We start from the raw sequence: 15,932 nt of genomic DNA, 5'->3' as shown, positions 1-15,932 counted from the left end.
GCCTCAGATGGGGGCCAGACTCGTTGTTCCATGTCTCACTGGCATGTGGGGTCAACGTGGCCCACCTGCCAGGAGCCGCTGAGTGAAAAGGAGCAGAACGGAGTAGCCGAGAAAGGGGACAAGCGGTCAAGCAGCGGAAGGCGAGAGAGTCGGGGCGCGGGCGCGAGCGCGATGAGGCCACCATGAGCACTCTCAAGTTCTGCCGCGAATGGTAAAAGCGACGAAATTTTTGGCATTCGTGTCCACTGTCTGCTCTTCGGTATAGGAATCGTCGTGGTTTGGCTCATATTTTCATTGTCTTTAGCTCTGTTTTCGCCGCAGCAACAACATGCTGTACCCGCGGGAGGACAAGGAGACGCGCACCGTCCTCTACGCATGCCAATCTTGCGAGCATGAGGTGGATCCCTTGTTCGTCCTCAGATTTATCCATTCTTTTTCCAGATTTTATTATTGATTCGGGAAACCCTAGGTTCCCCTAGGGAGCGGGGGTCAGGTTGGTTATTTGAACAGCATACAGTTTCCCGTTTAGCATGTGGGTTTAGGCTGGGTTTAGTGATCTGTTGTGTAAGGATGGATGCGGATATGGCCTGGTGGTACATTGTTTCTGGGATTTCTTCATTCACGGTGAATGCTTTAGGCTGGCAATCACGCTATTGCCTTTTCTGCACCTGAATTTTGGTTTGTGATGGTACCTCCTTTGGTTCTGCTGGGAGTGCTGGTGCTTTCTTTCTTGAGCTTACACAGATGACTCATTGTTGCTTTAACTGTTACCTAAAAAAGTTCAGTTCGGCTCAAAATACTGCTGTATTTACAGCCTTTCTGGTTTGTGGTCTCCTAACAACGTGACCAGTGTCTGTGATACGAGCCTAACCCATGTTCAAGAAATACCCCTTAGTCAAAATGAAGCTGAAATATCTATAAAATTGTTTGTTGTAGACTTAGTTAAGTAGTGAGAAAATGAGTTTGCAAGGTTCTGAGATGCTTGAGGGTTCCAGGTTCCTTGACCAAGAAGAATTTCATGCCAAGAAAGTAGTATCCCGATCAATTCTGATGCTTTATTTGCCACGTCTCGCCTTACCAACCTAACTCTGTGACCTGTGCATGTATAGGGGGGGCGTGGTGGCCTTTGCCTTGTGGGTGCATAGACCTACTCATTGTTTTGGCATAGAAGGCGCATATATGGTGAAATTTTAGCCAAAGTCATGATTTTTTATATTTTTGATTGAGGGGGTGTATTTGCCCCTGGATGAAGGTGAAGGAGAGCCCAGCTTGAAACTGAATGGTTTTTAAATGAAGTCATGTATTGCCCTTGTCTTTTGAAGTTTACAGAACATATGAAGTAGATAGTTTTTAAGGTTTTCTTATTTCCCTAGATGCTCTTTCTTTTGTGTGCAGTGAAGTGTGAGCTTTTCTCATTGTTTATTTTAACATACAATTTTCATCCAAATTTTACATTCAATTAACAAGCTTGCTCGTAGTTTCGCTGACCGTTCCGTTTGTAAATCATTGATGTGAACAGGAGATTGCCACTGATACTTGTGTATACAAAAGGGTTATCCGTAAGCCTGTTGGTGAACCCAAAGATGTCGTGAAGGATGCAGCAACTGATCCTAGTCTGCCTTGCACCAGAAGTGTTAGATGTTACAACTGCAACCATCCAGAAGCTGCCTTTTTTCAGGTTTGTATCCAGATGTTTTTTATGTGCTTTTGTTGTCGTTAAAGGTGATGGTTGTGTTATGTCATCTATACAGCTAATGCGAAAAGCATGTTGGAGTTTGTTAGCACACTGATATTCATAATAATAGTGCGTGCTGTTGCATGATTTATTCAGAATTATTGTGTCTAGGGAGGGTTTGCATCTGCAGCCAAAGCCAAATTGGATGAGAATAAAAGCTCGAATCAACCTGTCCAGATGGAACCAAATCAGTATTCCACAAAATTTCCATTTCCTTGGAATCATAACCCTGTTCGCTTAGATCATTTTTGTGGCTTATAAGCCGGCTGATGCTGTTTTGTTGCGAGAGAAAAATACTGTAGCATGGCTGATATTCGCTTGATCGTATCAGCTGAAGTCACAGAAACGATCTAGCGAACAGGGATTGTTTTGTTACGAGGTTAGGCTGGAGACAAAATCTGTTCCTGACGTTTGTCGGTCACGAAGAATACTTCTGAAAGAATGAACTGTTACCACAAAATAGAATAGCATTCTGTCACGGAAGACATTATTGATGCTGTGAACCTATCCGTCTAGGCCCTCTTCTTTCTTACCTCAAAATCTGTTCCTCTAGGCCCTCATTCTTTCTTACATCAAAATCTGTTCCTTACCACAGAGCTCTCACTCTGAAAAAAGTGTGCCGGAAAACCATCAGGTCCCGGTGCCTTCGTCAGAAACATTTGAAATAATGCCTCCTTTACCTCGCCGATCAAGCAGTTTACTGTTCATCTCTGCCATCACCTTCGATGGTACAGTAGATAGCACCCTGTCCATATCCTCTGTGCCCTCTGATGTATATAAATTCTCATAGAACTGAGAAACAATAGATTTCAGCTCACTTTCATCCTCTCGGTGAACTGCCCATCCAATTTCTTCAACCTTGTAATCCTATTTTGTTTCCACCTCTTGCTCGCCCTGAGGTGAAAGAAACGAGTGTTCCTATCACCCGCTGCAAGCCACATCACACGAGAACGTTGTCTCCACATGAGCTCTTCTCTGTAGTTGAGCTCGTGGATCCGTTCTACCACTTTCTACCACACCTCATCCGGCGGCCCAGCCCACAGAACAAGTAAAGCCCAGGAGAAGCTGACGCAGGCGATCCAAGAACTCAGATGTATTCGGCCCAGACTGGTCCAGCAAGATGTGCGAGCTGTGCGCCAATATTATGTAATAGGGAATAGGGAATCACAAACTCTAACGTGGGCCGGGCCACACACGCATGCCCACGCAACCTAGCGCCCGCTCCCACGCACGCGGCTAGGGTTACTGGAGATGACGACGAAGAAGCGGCTAGGGTTCCGATGACGGCGGCGGCGATCTTCCCCAACTCCGGCGGGCTTAGAAGAGAAGGGGCTCTTGGGAGGCAGGCCGGCCAGGCGGTCAGGGGCCCTGGTGGCGGTGGAGGTGGCTAGGCCAGGTCATGGCGGGGGCGCCACAGCAGGGACGAGGACGACGGCAAGGGAGGGGCGCGAGGAGGGAGAAAGGGCCGGGGAGGAGGCGGACACGAGGTAGACGATGACCCATCGCATGTTAACGCCGTCCATAGGGAATAGCTGAGGGTAGGAAGTCTAGTGGATTGTAACCAAAATTTAAAAAAAATGAATTGTAACCAAACTCAACTATGTTCTTCCTCTTTGAGAATATCCAACATCACCGTCTTATCCCACTTCTCAATTCCTCCGAACAACCCTTACACATTCCTTACCATGCGCATATTCTGCTACACTCAACATCAATGATCAGTGTTCACCTACCAAAAAAAGCTAACAAAAGGGGCAAAACTCGAGACAGAGTTTGTTTGGCCAAATACACATTCTGTATTGTTTGTGCCAAAACTTTACAGGAAATCAAAACTCGCATGTAAAACCAAACCATCCTCGTAGCACTCGGTTTCGTGCGGAGCCATCATGCGCTACGACTGTTTGGCCTTGCTCTTTCCCCTAGTTTGGTCATCCGGCCTTGGTCTTTTCCCTGGTTCGCTATCCCTATTTATGTGTTGTTCTGGCCTTCTACTAGATACATGAAAGATTCTCTGAATTTGGACATACATGATGTCTAGATACATAGAAGATGTTTTGAATGTAGACACCTAGAAACATAGCCAGACCGACACATAAATGGGGACAAAGGGAGTATGTAATTGGTAAGCGTACGTCACGTCACTTAACCCACACATATTTTAAAAAAAGGCCCTCGCGGGTTTGATAATGTGTGTTGTGTTTCTTCATATATTGTAAGTGTTAGGCCCTGTTTGGTTCCAAGCTCCTAAAACTTTAGTTCCTAAAAGTTTTAGGCAGCCTTCTAAAACCTTCTAAAAGAGTGTTTGGTTGCACCTCCTAAAACTGACTAAAAGCAATAAATGTTGTTGAACAAAGACACTTTTACCCTTCTTTAGGAGAGAGAGAGGGGGGGAGGTGACAATAAATGAGGGGTAGTGGGGGTCCAGGAAGAACTTTAGGAGGTTTTAGGAGGGGGTGGAGCTCCTAAAGAAAAACCAGCCTCCTAAAACTTTTAGGAGGTTTTAGAAGGGGGTGTTTGGTTCTTTAGACAGATTCTATCCAGATTTTAGCTCCTAAAGCTTTTAGGAGGGGTAACCAAACAGGGCCTTAGTAAAGCTAGGGACTACGGTGAATATAAGGAAAGAGTTGTTGTGCTGCCCGCCTATAAAGCAGATGTATCGATTCCTCAAACCAGAGTAGTTCACATTGTCAGATTAGATTAGCCACCGGAAGTATTGCTCCTTGGAGTCGAGGAGGAGCTACCGATTTGGCGTGGAGGGTAGATCTCCACAAGAGGTACATATATATTCTGCAAAGTTTACTACGTGACTGGTCGCGCTCGCACCTACGACTGCGCGCCACTGGAGATGTAGAAGAAGACGGCGGCGGCTAGGGTTCCAGCGAGGAGTTCACCGGCGTTAGGTATGGAGATCTATTCCCCGGCGGTCTTAGAAGGGGGGTTTGGGGGGGGGGGGGCGGGCGCAACACGGAGGTGGAGGCAGGCGGGGCGGCGGGAGAAGGCGGTTGAGCAGGGCTGGCAGCGGGGGCGTCGCGGCGGAGGTCATCGGCGACCTGCCCTGGGATTAGGGAGGGCGGGGTCGACGGTCCGGGGCGGGAGGTGTGGTGGGGGCGGGGGCGAGGATGACGCCGGCGAAGGTGTCACAGCGGAGCTTTTTGGGGAGGGTGGGGGTGGGAGGTGGGCGGTGGGAGGCGACAGCGGCCAGTGGTGGAGGGTGGGGGAGGGGCAGCGGAGGAGGGGTGCCAGGGAGGGAGAAGAAGACGAGGGGGCGGGGCGTCGTGGCTGAGAAGATGTTCGCGTTCTCCCGGAACACGCGACCGGTCGCGCGATATTGGCCTCCTATATATTTTGATTCTAGTTTTTTTATCTGGTCAAGAAGAGTTGTAGATACGTATGTGCATCTCAAGGCTAACGAGAACCTATATATGTATCCTGTTCAGGTTTCTCTAGCAACGCCATTGTGTCGAGAAAGCTTGGTTATTTACGGAGAAAAACACACAAGATGCGTGGAATAGAAGATGCACCCACGGGCATGAGCCTATGGGTATGCATGCATCATCCTTGTAATCGGAAAAAAAAGGCACAGAAGGTGTAGAAGCACCCAGGGAGGTCTAGAAGGGCCAACAAGGCAAAACTGCATGACAAGATGCAGAAAGGCCGAGGCTCAGAGCTTCATGGGCATCCTCTTCCTGCTCGGCACCTTGCTGATCTGCAAGAATTTGGGTTATCTATGCCAAGTACAGAAGATATGATTTGTTTTGTGGCAGTTTAGATATGGTGTGTTCGTCAGGAACACCTACTTGTACTCGACGTGCATATATGTTCAGATGATATCAGTCTTAGAAAATAATCGGAGCTAATCGTTATTAGGATCCTGCAAGTTGTTGCAAATGGTTTCCAGTTCCTTCATCGGCAATCCGTCTTGAGAAAAAGAAAATTAGTGATTGATCCTGTTGCTTAGCAGATTTCTTGCGTACAGAAATATGCCAAGCACAGTTGTATCATGGAAGAAATATTATTACCAAGAATTTGCAGATGTTTTTAGCGGGTTTTGGTCATTTTTGGTTCAGGTGCCTCAAACCCACAATAGCAACTCATAGTTCAGCATTGTTCACTGATGTTAACCTTTGATTTTAATTTGTGTCCCAAAAAAAGTCAAAGAATGCTAGTTCAGCATTGTTCACTGATGTTAACCTTTGATTTTAATTTGTGTCCCAAAAAAAGTCAAAGAATGCAAGATGAGAGGAGCCTCGTCCGTTTCGGAAGTGATGGGGTTCTCTAGCTACCACCCAAGGCAGAAAAACACTCACACAGTTACATGTGCCCTGCGTGCGTGCGTTTGACCAACAAAGGAAGAAAAAAACAAACGAAAAAGAAAAGGAAAATAAACACCCGTCTGCTGGGCCATACTCTTACAGTTTGGCGGGCCAGTCCAGATCCAGGCCCGACCGCGCAAACAAAGGCCCCGTGGACACTGGACAGGAGCGAGGCGCGTGCTGCCGTGGGCGGTGCTGCGCCCGTGCCCCGTGCTGGGCGCGGGCGTTCGACCGGCACGCGTGGAAGTGCGTGGCCGGTGGCGGTCCCAAACGACGTCCCACTGCACGGTCCCAGCTCTCGCTCAGCTGGGGAACCGTATCCACGGTACACGGAGCGTTCTCAGGGCCGCCGGCGTTGTTACACGACGACACCTGTGGCTGCTGCAGCAAACCACGCGCACGATTACCTTGTACGAGCCTGAAGGACGCCAATGCAAGTGCGGGCGTGCAGGAAAGTCGCGACAACGTAATTCCTCCCTTCTAAACTATAGGTTATTTTAGTTTATGTTATAAATCTATACTATGTCTAGTTATCTGCTACCACCTAAAAAATAACTAAGGGCGCGTTTAGTTTGCCCTCAAAGTTGGCGCCGTCAAAAGCTCAAGGTACTGTAGCACACTGTAGCGATCATTTGTATTGGGTAACAATTGTTCAATCATTGATTAATTAGGCTCAAAACGTTCGTCTCGCAAAGTACAACCAAACTGTGCAATTAGTTTTTGATTTCGTCAACATTTAGTACTCCATGCATATACCGCAAGTTTGATGTGACGGGAAATTTTTTTTTTGCATAGTGCCAAAATTTGGATTCTGGGGTAACTAAACAAGGGCTAAAGTAATCGTCAGCGTCCCCACGCCTCCGCTCCACCCGGCGCCCGCGTTAAAAAAAAGGACTGCCTCAAGCCCCTAATTTTTGTTGCCAAGCAAAATAGAAGAGAAAGAAGGGTTCCACGTGAAAAAGTGCAAGAGAGAAAGAAAATGTGAAAGAATCTAAATTGAATTCAAGAAACTCGGGGATTCCTGATGTAAATGTTCAACCCACGTTATGTCTCAGCCTTTTGCACCAGTAGACTAGGCCGAGCCGTGGTCTGGCCCCCTTTTTTCTTTTTTTTCTAACAAAACAACAACTTGATTAAAACACCGTTTCCGAAAAAAAACATATACGGCAAAAAAATTGTTTCAGAAACAAACTCTTCTGCATCCCCATTTATAAAAAAACAAATACGACGAAAAAAAATGTTTTCAAAAAAATATTGTCGGGTATCGGTATTAGGAATACCCGAAGAAGGGATCTGAGGACCGTGGACGACAAACTCGCCTAGATAATCAAGGACGTATTTCAGCTTCGACCGACCCCGAAGGGACTGTCTCTGTCTCGCCCGACCTTGAGGGCACGGCCCCATGTCGCCCGACCCCGAGGGTACGGGAGCCATCTCGCCCGACCCGGAGGGCACGGGCTCCGTCTCGCTCGACCCCTCGGGGCACGGGCCCCGTGTCGCCTGAACCCAAGGGTACAAGAGCCGTCTCGCCCGACCCTGAGGGCACGGGCTCCGTCCCGCCCGACTCCTGGGGCGCGAGATCCGTCTCGCTCGACAGGAACCCATACTGTCTCCAACCACTACGGGTCAGAAGGTATGACCCCGGGGTCAAACTTCTGACACCAGGTGGGAAGCAGGCACGTCTCAACGCGACTCGTGGCCACTCAGGCCACGCCTGGGGAGGTCACATCGCCAACAGAGACGGATGCGTGGTCGTTGTGCTGCCTACTCCCCGTACGGCCGCTGACAGGCATGACGGTTCACCATGACGTCCGCTGGGATGGGATGGGACGCCACGACCAGCTCATGACGTCGATGCATGGCACCAGTGGTGAACAGGGGCTCGACGCAGAGCCGTCCCCGTCACCATCTACAGCGTCGGCGGGACCCGCATGAAGAAAAAGAAGGACCCAGCGGCCTTGGAGGTCTTCTTCCTTGCTTTTCTCCTTCTTTCTCTCTATAACCTGCACCTTCCCCTTCACCTATAAAAGGGGAAGGAGGACACCCCAAGAATGGCGAACGGGCACACGGTTGACGAGCTCAACTAGACTCAACTCCATTCGATCTCTTCACCAAGGACTTGGGAACTTCTTCCTCTCTCGTCTGTTTGTAACTCCTACTATAAACTAGTGCCAGTAATACGAGCAGCAGCAGCAAACTGGACGTAGGGACATTCCGTCCGAACCAGTATAAATCCTTATATCCTCCGAGCACACCATCAGGGGCCAGACGTGCAGATACAAATTTACTAGCCGGTGATCTGAAACACCGACAAATATATACAACAAAAAACATCAATAAAATCTATGCGCGCGCAACATAGATTCAACCTGCGCCGCCGACGGCGAGCAACTGCGACCTGCTGTCGTGCGTAGTCCCGCAAACGTCGCAGCGCGCCTCTCGCCATGGACGTGGCGATGTGATGCCAGTACGTGCTGGCGGCGGCCGCGGTGCTCACCACGCTCTACGACATGTTGGTCGTGTGCTCCGCGTCGCCCGCCCGCGCGTGCCCTAGCTCCAGCCTGTGCCGGCGGCGGCGGGCACCTGCAAACGCTCGCCCCGCTCGCCCGTCACCGCATGCACGTGTGCGTGTGCCCGCGTGTCTGCGCCCCGCTAGCCTCGTGCGCGTGTGGCCGCCGTCTACACCCCGCTTGCCGTCCTTGCGAGAGCATGAACGAAGAAACGACATGTCGTGGGACGAATGGACGGACCTCCTTGCCGCACGTAACAGACGAGTCTCTTGTGTGGCAAAAAAACCATTTAGAAACAAAAAATTTCACATCCCCGTTTCTAAAAAAAAACAAATACGACAAAAAAAAAGTTTCCAAAAAAATATATACGGCAAAAGAAAACAATCAAATCTATCCGCGCACGACCTACCTCTAGCCTGCACCGACGACGGCGCGCAACTGCGACTTGCTGCCGTGCGTAGTCCCGCATGCGCGGCAGCACGCGTCTCGCCATGGACACGGGCCATGCGATGCCAGTACGTGCTGGCGGCAGCTACGGTGGTCGCCACGCTCTACGACGTGTTGGCCCTGTGCTCCGCTTCCCTCACCTGCGCGCGCCCTAGCTCCAGCCTGTGCCGGCGGCGGCGGGCTCCTGCAAACGCTTGTCCGTCAACACATGCCCGTGCACGTGTGCCCGTGCGTCTGCACCCCGCTCGCCTCATGCGCGCGTGTTCGCCTTCTGCACCCCGCTTGCCCTCCTGCGAGAGCAGGAACAAAGGAACAACGTGCCCTGAGACGAACGGACGGACCTCCTTGCCGCACGTAATAGACGAGTCTCTTGCGTGATGATTAGCTACATGCCCGCATGTAACAATGTGGCCCATTAGTCTATCACGTCCACACAGAAGAAGGAAAACCTGAAAATTTTAGAAATAGTTTAGGGTTCCAAATACAAAAGTATTTATTAGATTTTTTATTATTTTTTGAAAATATAAAATAATAAAACACACAAATAATAATTAAAAATGAATATTAGGTTTCTAAAAACCAAATCCACGCAATATAGGTCATAAAGATCATAAAATATGCTCTATGTAATCAAATTTGTATATTGCTTAATATGTTTATCTAAATCACAAGCTATGTGCATCGTCATAGACATGGATAAAAAATTGTTAATATGTTCATCTAAACCATAAGACACGTATATCATTGTACACATTGATACAAATTTGTTACCTCGTGCAACGTACGAGCATATATATAGTGTAATAAAAAAATACGTATTTACACAAAATCAAAATAGTTTACAATTTAGAACGAAATGAGTTGGGACCCTCGATCGACGCCAGCGCACGTTAAAGTTGGAACGGTTGGTTGGACCACGGCGACAGCATGGATTGGAATTGGAATGGATAGACATGTGTGCCTTCTCGGTCGTCGATTCGAAACCACACGCCATGTACAGTGAAAGTACATGCATCTTTGTTAACAAAATTAAATCTACTAATAAAAATGTAAGCACAATGTCAAAGTCTATTTTTTTTCTTTGCTTCGCCCAGAAATTTCCATGCATGCTTGCTAGAGCACGTGGAGTACTCCGTATCTTTTGCTGGGCGCTCCGGGAGCCGGTTCGATCTCCGGATGGAGTACGTCCGGAAGCACAGTTCCATCACGAACGGTGGCGGCCCACGACGACGACGACGGCGCGCGGACGCTTGAGCTGAATGCCCGCCATGTGCCGCGCTAGCTTGTCCCTGTCTGCACCGCACACGGCAGACCACAGTGCGTGCAAGTGCATGCACCCCCGTGCCCACACAGTGACATTGTACTGAACTTGCACTATATGCTACTCCGTACTACTCCTATATAATACTTCCTCCGTTTCTGAATTTAATTCGTTTGACTTTTTTCCTCAAATTTGATACCTCATTTTATTTAAAAAATTTATGTAAATATAGTCAAATTTAAGTCATTCTTGAATAACTTTTGTTAATAAAATAAGCCACAACAACAACAAAAAAGTGATATTTAGCATAAATTTTTGAATAAAACGAATGATTAAATTTGGAATAAAAAAAATCAAACGAACTATAATTTAGAATGAATTTTGTATTATGTTATATATATTGCTCATCAAGCAATCCCCCACGTTGCATTGCAGCACAGCTCTGGCATAATATATTAATATAGAGAACACATTTACAATGGGCTGGGATGCGTCTCGTCCTTGACACGTAATTGACGTAAAAGAATATACGAAGTAGACTATCGAGCAGTGGAGCTGTTGTTGGCGCATGCCAGACTCCATCGAAAGTTGAAGCTGTGTATCACAAGTATATAAGGGCAAAATACCCGATACCTATTATCCGTACCCGAACCCGGACCCGAATTACCCGAACTCGAGGTACCCGATCACAAATTCGGATAGCGATTTTGATTACCCGAAATTAGTTTGGGTAATTCGGGTAATATCCCCCGGTACCCAAACTACCCGAACTACCCAAAGATTTGTTTTGTCTTTGTATTCATCATGTGTTGTTAGCTGAACCATTTAACTTATCACTTTATTAGAATATAATTTTCTCTATTTGAATGAGTGACTGTAATATATTATTCTCTACAAATTGCTATTGAAATTCTATACAAATTGCTGCTGAAATTATGTATAGATCGCTACTGAAATTTAGTGTAGTTTGTTGTTTTCTGTAAATTTGGGTATATCGGGTAATACCCGAACCTGAACCTGAATTATCGGGTACCCGAATTTGCGGGTAATGTTTTTTCGGGGGTAATATCGGGTAGCAATTTTTATTACCCGAATTTTGAATTACCCGAATTACCCGACCCGAAAAAATCGGGTAACCCGAACGCCCAGGCTTAATCACAAGGTCGCCACTCGCCGGCAGGAGGATGAACCCGGAACCCCACACAGGTCGACCGACTACTACTCCTCTTTTTCACCCTGTTCGCTGATTAGTTTTAGTCAGAGCTTATCAGTCAATTAACACTATTTTTCTCTCATAATAAATCAGCACCAACCGAGCTTATCAACTCAGAAATCGACCGGAGCGAATAGGCCGTTTGTTTAAACAATCGCCATGTGATGAAATGAGCCTGAACCTGAACAAGAAAAGGGACGATAGATATCTATATAGTAGTAGCAGCGAACTGGAAAGATGCCGGGCGGCCGGCCGGTGCCAAGAAACCGAGATATTCCTGCGTGCTGCCCATGCACGCATGTTGGTTACCCATCGTGCGCTGCGGTCGTGGCGTCGTGCCCCCATGCTCCAGTCCCAAGCTAACACCACCACTACCGAGAATTCTTCACTGGAGCAGTTGTTTACAACCCCATGTCCGACGACTCTATGTCCATTGACCACGGGACATGTCAAAAAATTTAAATATGGCGCGCCTCCCTCGGCGTCAAAAGCTTCCGTCCCCGTCCTCGTCCACGGTCCATGAGCGACTTTTTGCCTAGCAGAACCTCTGTTACAAACTTACAACGCATATGAAAATGAAACTACGAATTTGAATCTGTTCAGAGAATTTGCCATGGAACAGTGAGGTTACCTATACGGAGTACGTACTGCACAACTTGGCCACAACTTGTGTTGATTACGAGGCAATGAGAGGCGCGCATGTTCGGTACCAGTTCGTTCGGTAGGTTTCGGGGACCAAAGATGGGATCGGATGGCTCGCTCGCAGCAGTACTGGTCCAGGTCCATGCAAAGCGATGCAGTGGAGGCATGCAGAAACGTCAGTCAAAGCGGGACAGAGGGAGTACTCAGATTGCTATTGCTTGCTATTGGATGGGCGGGGCCACTACTGCTCAGTGCGACCAAGAACGCTCCCATCCCATCCTGAAAACCAGGGCACCATGTTCCCTGGACCAGCGGACGGTACGCGTTTTTTTTCCACAAAGAAATTAGAAAAAAGTTTGGCTTATGGACAAACCCGCACATGGCTCTTCCTTTCTCGACGACTTTGCATTGCATGCTTGGTTTGGTTTTGGTTGGTCATGCGCGTCACGCGAATAAACGAGTGACACACAAGCCAACCCAACCCCCAACACAACGCATGCACGCTTGCGATTGCGAGCAGCAGGAGTTGTTTACTGCACTTGTCTGAATCCCTGAACTATTATATGCAATGGTTTTAGATTCATTGGTTTAGATGTCAGCTCACTCGCGGAACCTTTTTTTGACGACATTCAGTCAAAGAACCAATGATCAAAGGAGCAGAAACTTTCCACAAGAAACAATCAAAAGCTGGAGAAAAAGGTTTGAAAAACCAACAGCAGCAGCGAGCAAAAGGGCTCTGAACTCTGGAGTCCTGCTACTAGGAACGAACAAGTCGATGGCTGGCAGTGGCAGCAGCAAGTTGCGCCGGCGAGGTGGGGTCGCGTGTCCGTCCCCGGTTCTTTTTCGTCCCCCCACGCAGTTTACAAACAACTTGCCGCTGCCTTTTCTTCTTCTTCCGTAGAGTATTGTATTGGAGACTTGGAGTGTTCTTATATTGTTCCAACGCGTTGCGTTAGCTGTCAGGAAGAGGAAGAATCCGTCCTCCCTATTTCTCACATGTGCTCCATCTCCATCGGTGCTCCTGCCTTTTGATTAAAGAATCCGGCATCAGGGACAAGTCATGCCCGTGTGTGCATCTTCCTCCCCCCTACCCTCCTCAGCAGTCAGCTATGGCCCTCTATCTTCAACCGGACAACGTCGCTCAACCTACCGCCTCTCTGACTCATGTGCTGCCTTCCATGGCTGTATCTATCTGCATGATTATTAGGTGAATCAAGATGGTAAAACTGTCTCATAGGTCATATCAAGATTGTGTGGGTAATATGTTCTTTTTTTTGGCAGCAAACTGTATAGTTGGAGGCGCAAGCAAGAAACAGAGACAGATTCTCATGAATTGGTTGTAGTTTTACAGCCTAGATTGCTCCAGTTATTACCATAAACTACCAAAGATTTGCAGCAGCAGGAACATAACAAGAATCCAAACAAACCTGGGTTTGCGAAGCCATGTGATCAGAAAACAACAATACAATGAGGATACTCAGGATCCATTACAATCACTTGTTCTGCATACATCAAGGCTAGAGCCAAACGATCTGGCTTTTAGAAAATACATATACTCTCTTTGCGCTATCATTTTCCTTAGCATGGCCAATTCAGAGTCGCGTGTGTTAAACACCCCCCAAAAACTTCTCTCGGACTCCCGGTGATGGTCATGACTGGCTGGCTACTTTTCTTTACATCCAGAACTATGTGACAAGAAGGCGTAGAACCACAACCTAAACAAAACACTAAAACACGACAACGAGAGAATATTTATGGTTTCGGTACTCGATCTAGCGGCAAAGCAAATTTCAGATAATTCTGCAAAAGGCTTGGTGAGGTTGCTGTGCCGTCTTATTTGGCTGTGTTGTTGTGTACTAGCTCAGGCTCAGGTTGGGCTTCACGGCATTCGGTCCTAATCCAAGCCATGCCTGGCTCTCGGGCTCCTTCTTGACTGGTGCTGCATCTGAAGGAGAAATTTGATACGGTGTCTTTGCATTGAGACTGAAGAAGAGAACAAAAGGGCACAAATTAGTTCCAAATACAACACTGAAAAAAAGAAATGGCCATACTGAAAAAACAATCACAACTTACCGATCCTTTCTCTTCTCAAGGAAGCGGTGAAGGGAGGCCTTCCTCATAATAGGCATATCTACAAAAGAAAAGACATGTTTCGATCAATAATCTGCATAACAAAGTTCACCAGTCATATTTTAAAACTTCAACTAAGTAAGAACAGAAACAGAGGGAAAAACATTTACCAGAAGCATTTGTGCGAGCAGGCTTCTTAGCATCAGCCTGAGCAGCAGACAAGCTGATGACCGGGGCCAGCACAGCCTTGTCGGTGACAGCAGCAGGTGCAGCAGGTTGAGGCAAAACAACGTTTTGTACCACAGGGCTGCCCTTGCTGGCAAGCTGCATCAGGTTCTTTGCCTTGTCGGCAGGGAAATCGTCAAACACCAGCACCTTCCCGCCATAGAAGATGGTGAGCTGCTTAGGCTTCTCTTTATTTTCTTGCTCCCTGACAAATATTACAAAGAACAACACTGAGAACAGCGGTGCTTGTACAACACTACTTCAGCTTAGCAAATCGATTGTCTACTCTCTTTTCCTTTCTTGGTTAAAAGACCTTATCTCACATGGACAGGGTTCCATCTCAGAAGATTAACCCCTCCTATGTTGTTACCAGCAAGGTAGTTCATGAATAAACATTAGGTACAATCTAAACAACTCTGAGCATGTTGGTTGCTTTGCCTGATAAAAGGAAACGTCGTGTTGCTTCTTGCAGAAGACACTTAAAAGAAGACTCCTACAAAGATACAGTTTTGACCAGGGAATATCACAGAAACCGAACTACAAGGATGCTATACACACGGGTCTGTCATTTACCATCCGGGTCAACTAGATTTCAGACCACCTTGTAACATGTTTCACCTATGAACACTCATTAAACTCAGATTACTATGTTTCCAAAGTCAAATTGCTTGGCCTTTTGTCCATGAGACCTAAGACAGCTAGGTTCAAGTTCTACTACCACCAAACAACTGTTGGGCAAACCAGAATCGAAGTGGATTTATAAATGATGTAAAGCAGCAGTACGCACCTAGGGGCAGCAGCATCCTTGACGCCGAACCCAGCGCTCTGCGGGAACAGCTCCATGGTCTCCTTCCTCCTCTCGGCCTCCTCGCCCTCCGCTCCGGGGAGCAAGTTAATTGTCGCTGGCGTCCTCTGCTGCTCGACCTCGCCTGAGAAGAAAAAAAAAACAACCGGATAAGGTAGTGCGAAATTCGAAGCCCGAAAACGAGGTTTCCAAACCGGATAACCAAGGCCCCGCCCAGATCTCACCACACGCCCCCCACAGGAATCGAAACTGGACCCCCCAGATTTCGACATCTCCCCCCACACCCAGAACAATACAGGAGGAGCCAGGTCTCACAACAGGGCAGACCCGGCCCGCCAACGCCGCCGGATTCCGGTGCTCACCTTTGATCCCGAGGCCTAGCTCGGCGGCCGCGGCGCCGTTCTGGCGGACGAAGCGGCTGAGGAGGCTGCACGCGACGGCGAAGCTGGTCGCCCTCTCCCCTGGTCTCGCGGACGCCGCCATCGCCGGTTGTCTCTCTCACCCCCAACCCCAGCCGGTCAAGCACAAATCTCCGCGCCGCCGGCTCCAACTCCGCCCAGGACGTCGTGCGCTGCTCCTCGCACTCGCAGGTCGCAGCTGCAGCGGTGGTTAGCCTCCCTTCTCTCTCTGGCTCGTGAGCGCGGGCCTCGTGTGAGCACGCCGCGCCCCCACGCGCTTATAAAGGACCCCGCGGTTTCCACCCAAATCCCG

The 15,932-nt window shown here is 48.2% G+C and overlaps 1 protein-coding gene and 1 long non-coding RNA gene across 3 annotated transcripts; one reads left to right on the top strand and one right to left on the bottom strand.

Annotated features, from left to right (window-relative positions):
- The first annotated feature begins 93 nt into the window (after positions 1 to 93).
- On the top strand, positions 94 to 1,824 carry LOC136552698 (uncharacterized). Of its 2 annotated transcripts, none has more exons than XR_010782868.1 (3): positions 94 to 211; positions 305 to 397; positions 1,520 to 1,824. It is a non-coding gene; the product is annotated as an uncharacterized lncRNA (long non-coding RNA). The 2 variants fall into 2 exon arrangements; XR_010782867.1 differs by having other exon boundaries at positions 95 to 211; positions 322 to 397.
- An 11,729-nt stretch (positions 1,825 to 13,553) lies between these two features.
- Positions 13,554 to 15,932, bottom strand: LOC136552696 (protein TIFY 10b-like). Its single transcript, XM_066544259.1, has 5 exons — positions 15,584 to 15,932; positions 15,204 to 15,345; positions 14,362 to 14,621; positions 14,195 to 14,252; positions 13,554 to 14,104 (listed from the first exon to the last, which is right to left on the bottom strand). The coding sequence occupies exons 1-5, from the start codon at positions 15,702 to 15,704 to the stop codon at positions 13,978 to 13,980; spliced, it is 708 nt and encodes a 235-aa protein (XP_066400356.1). The 5' UTR covers positions 15,705 to 15,932; the 3' UTR covers positions 13,554 to 13,977.

This window comes from Miscanthus floridulus, chromosome 4 (genome assembly GCF_019320115.1).
Source record: "Miscanthus floridulus cultivar M001 chromosome 4, ASM1932011v1, whole genome shotgun sequence".
In the NCBI taxonomy this organism is placed as follows: Eukaryota; Viridiplantae; Streptophyta; class Magnoliopsida; order Poales; family Poaceae; genus Miscanthus; species Miscanthus floridulus.
The sequence above is the reverse complement of the archived record's forward strand: the minus strand, read 5'-3'. Positions and strand labels throughout refer to the sequence as shown.

Coding starts and splice junctions, on each gene's coding strand:
- LOC136552696 (XM_066544259.1), bottom strand. CDS start 15,704: ATGGCGGCGTCCGCGAGACCAGGGGAGAGGGCGACCAGCTTCGCCGTC. Junction 14,253..14,361: donor TGCTCGCACAAATGCTTCTG/GTAAATGTTTTT, acceptor TTTCTTTTGTAG/ATATGCCTATTATGAGGAAG. Junction 14,105..14,194: donor CTTGAGAAGAGAAAGGATCG/GTAAGTTGTGAT, acceptor TCTCTTCTTCAG/TCTCAATGCAAAGACACCGT.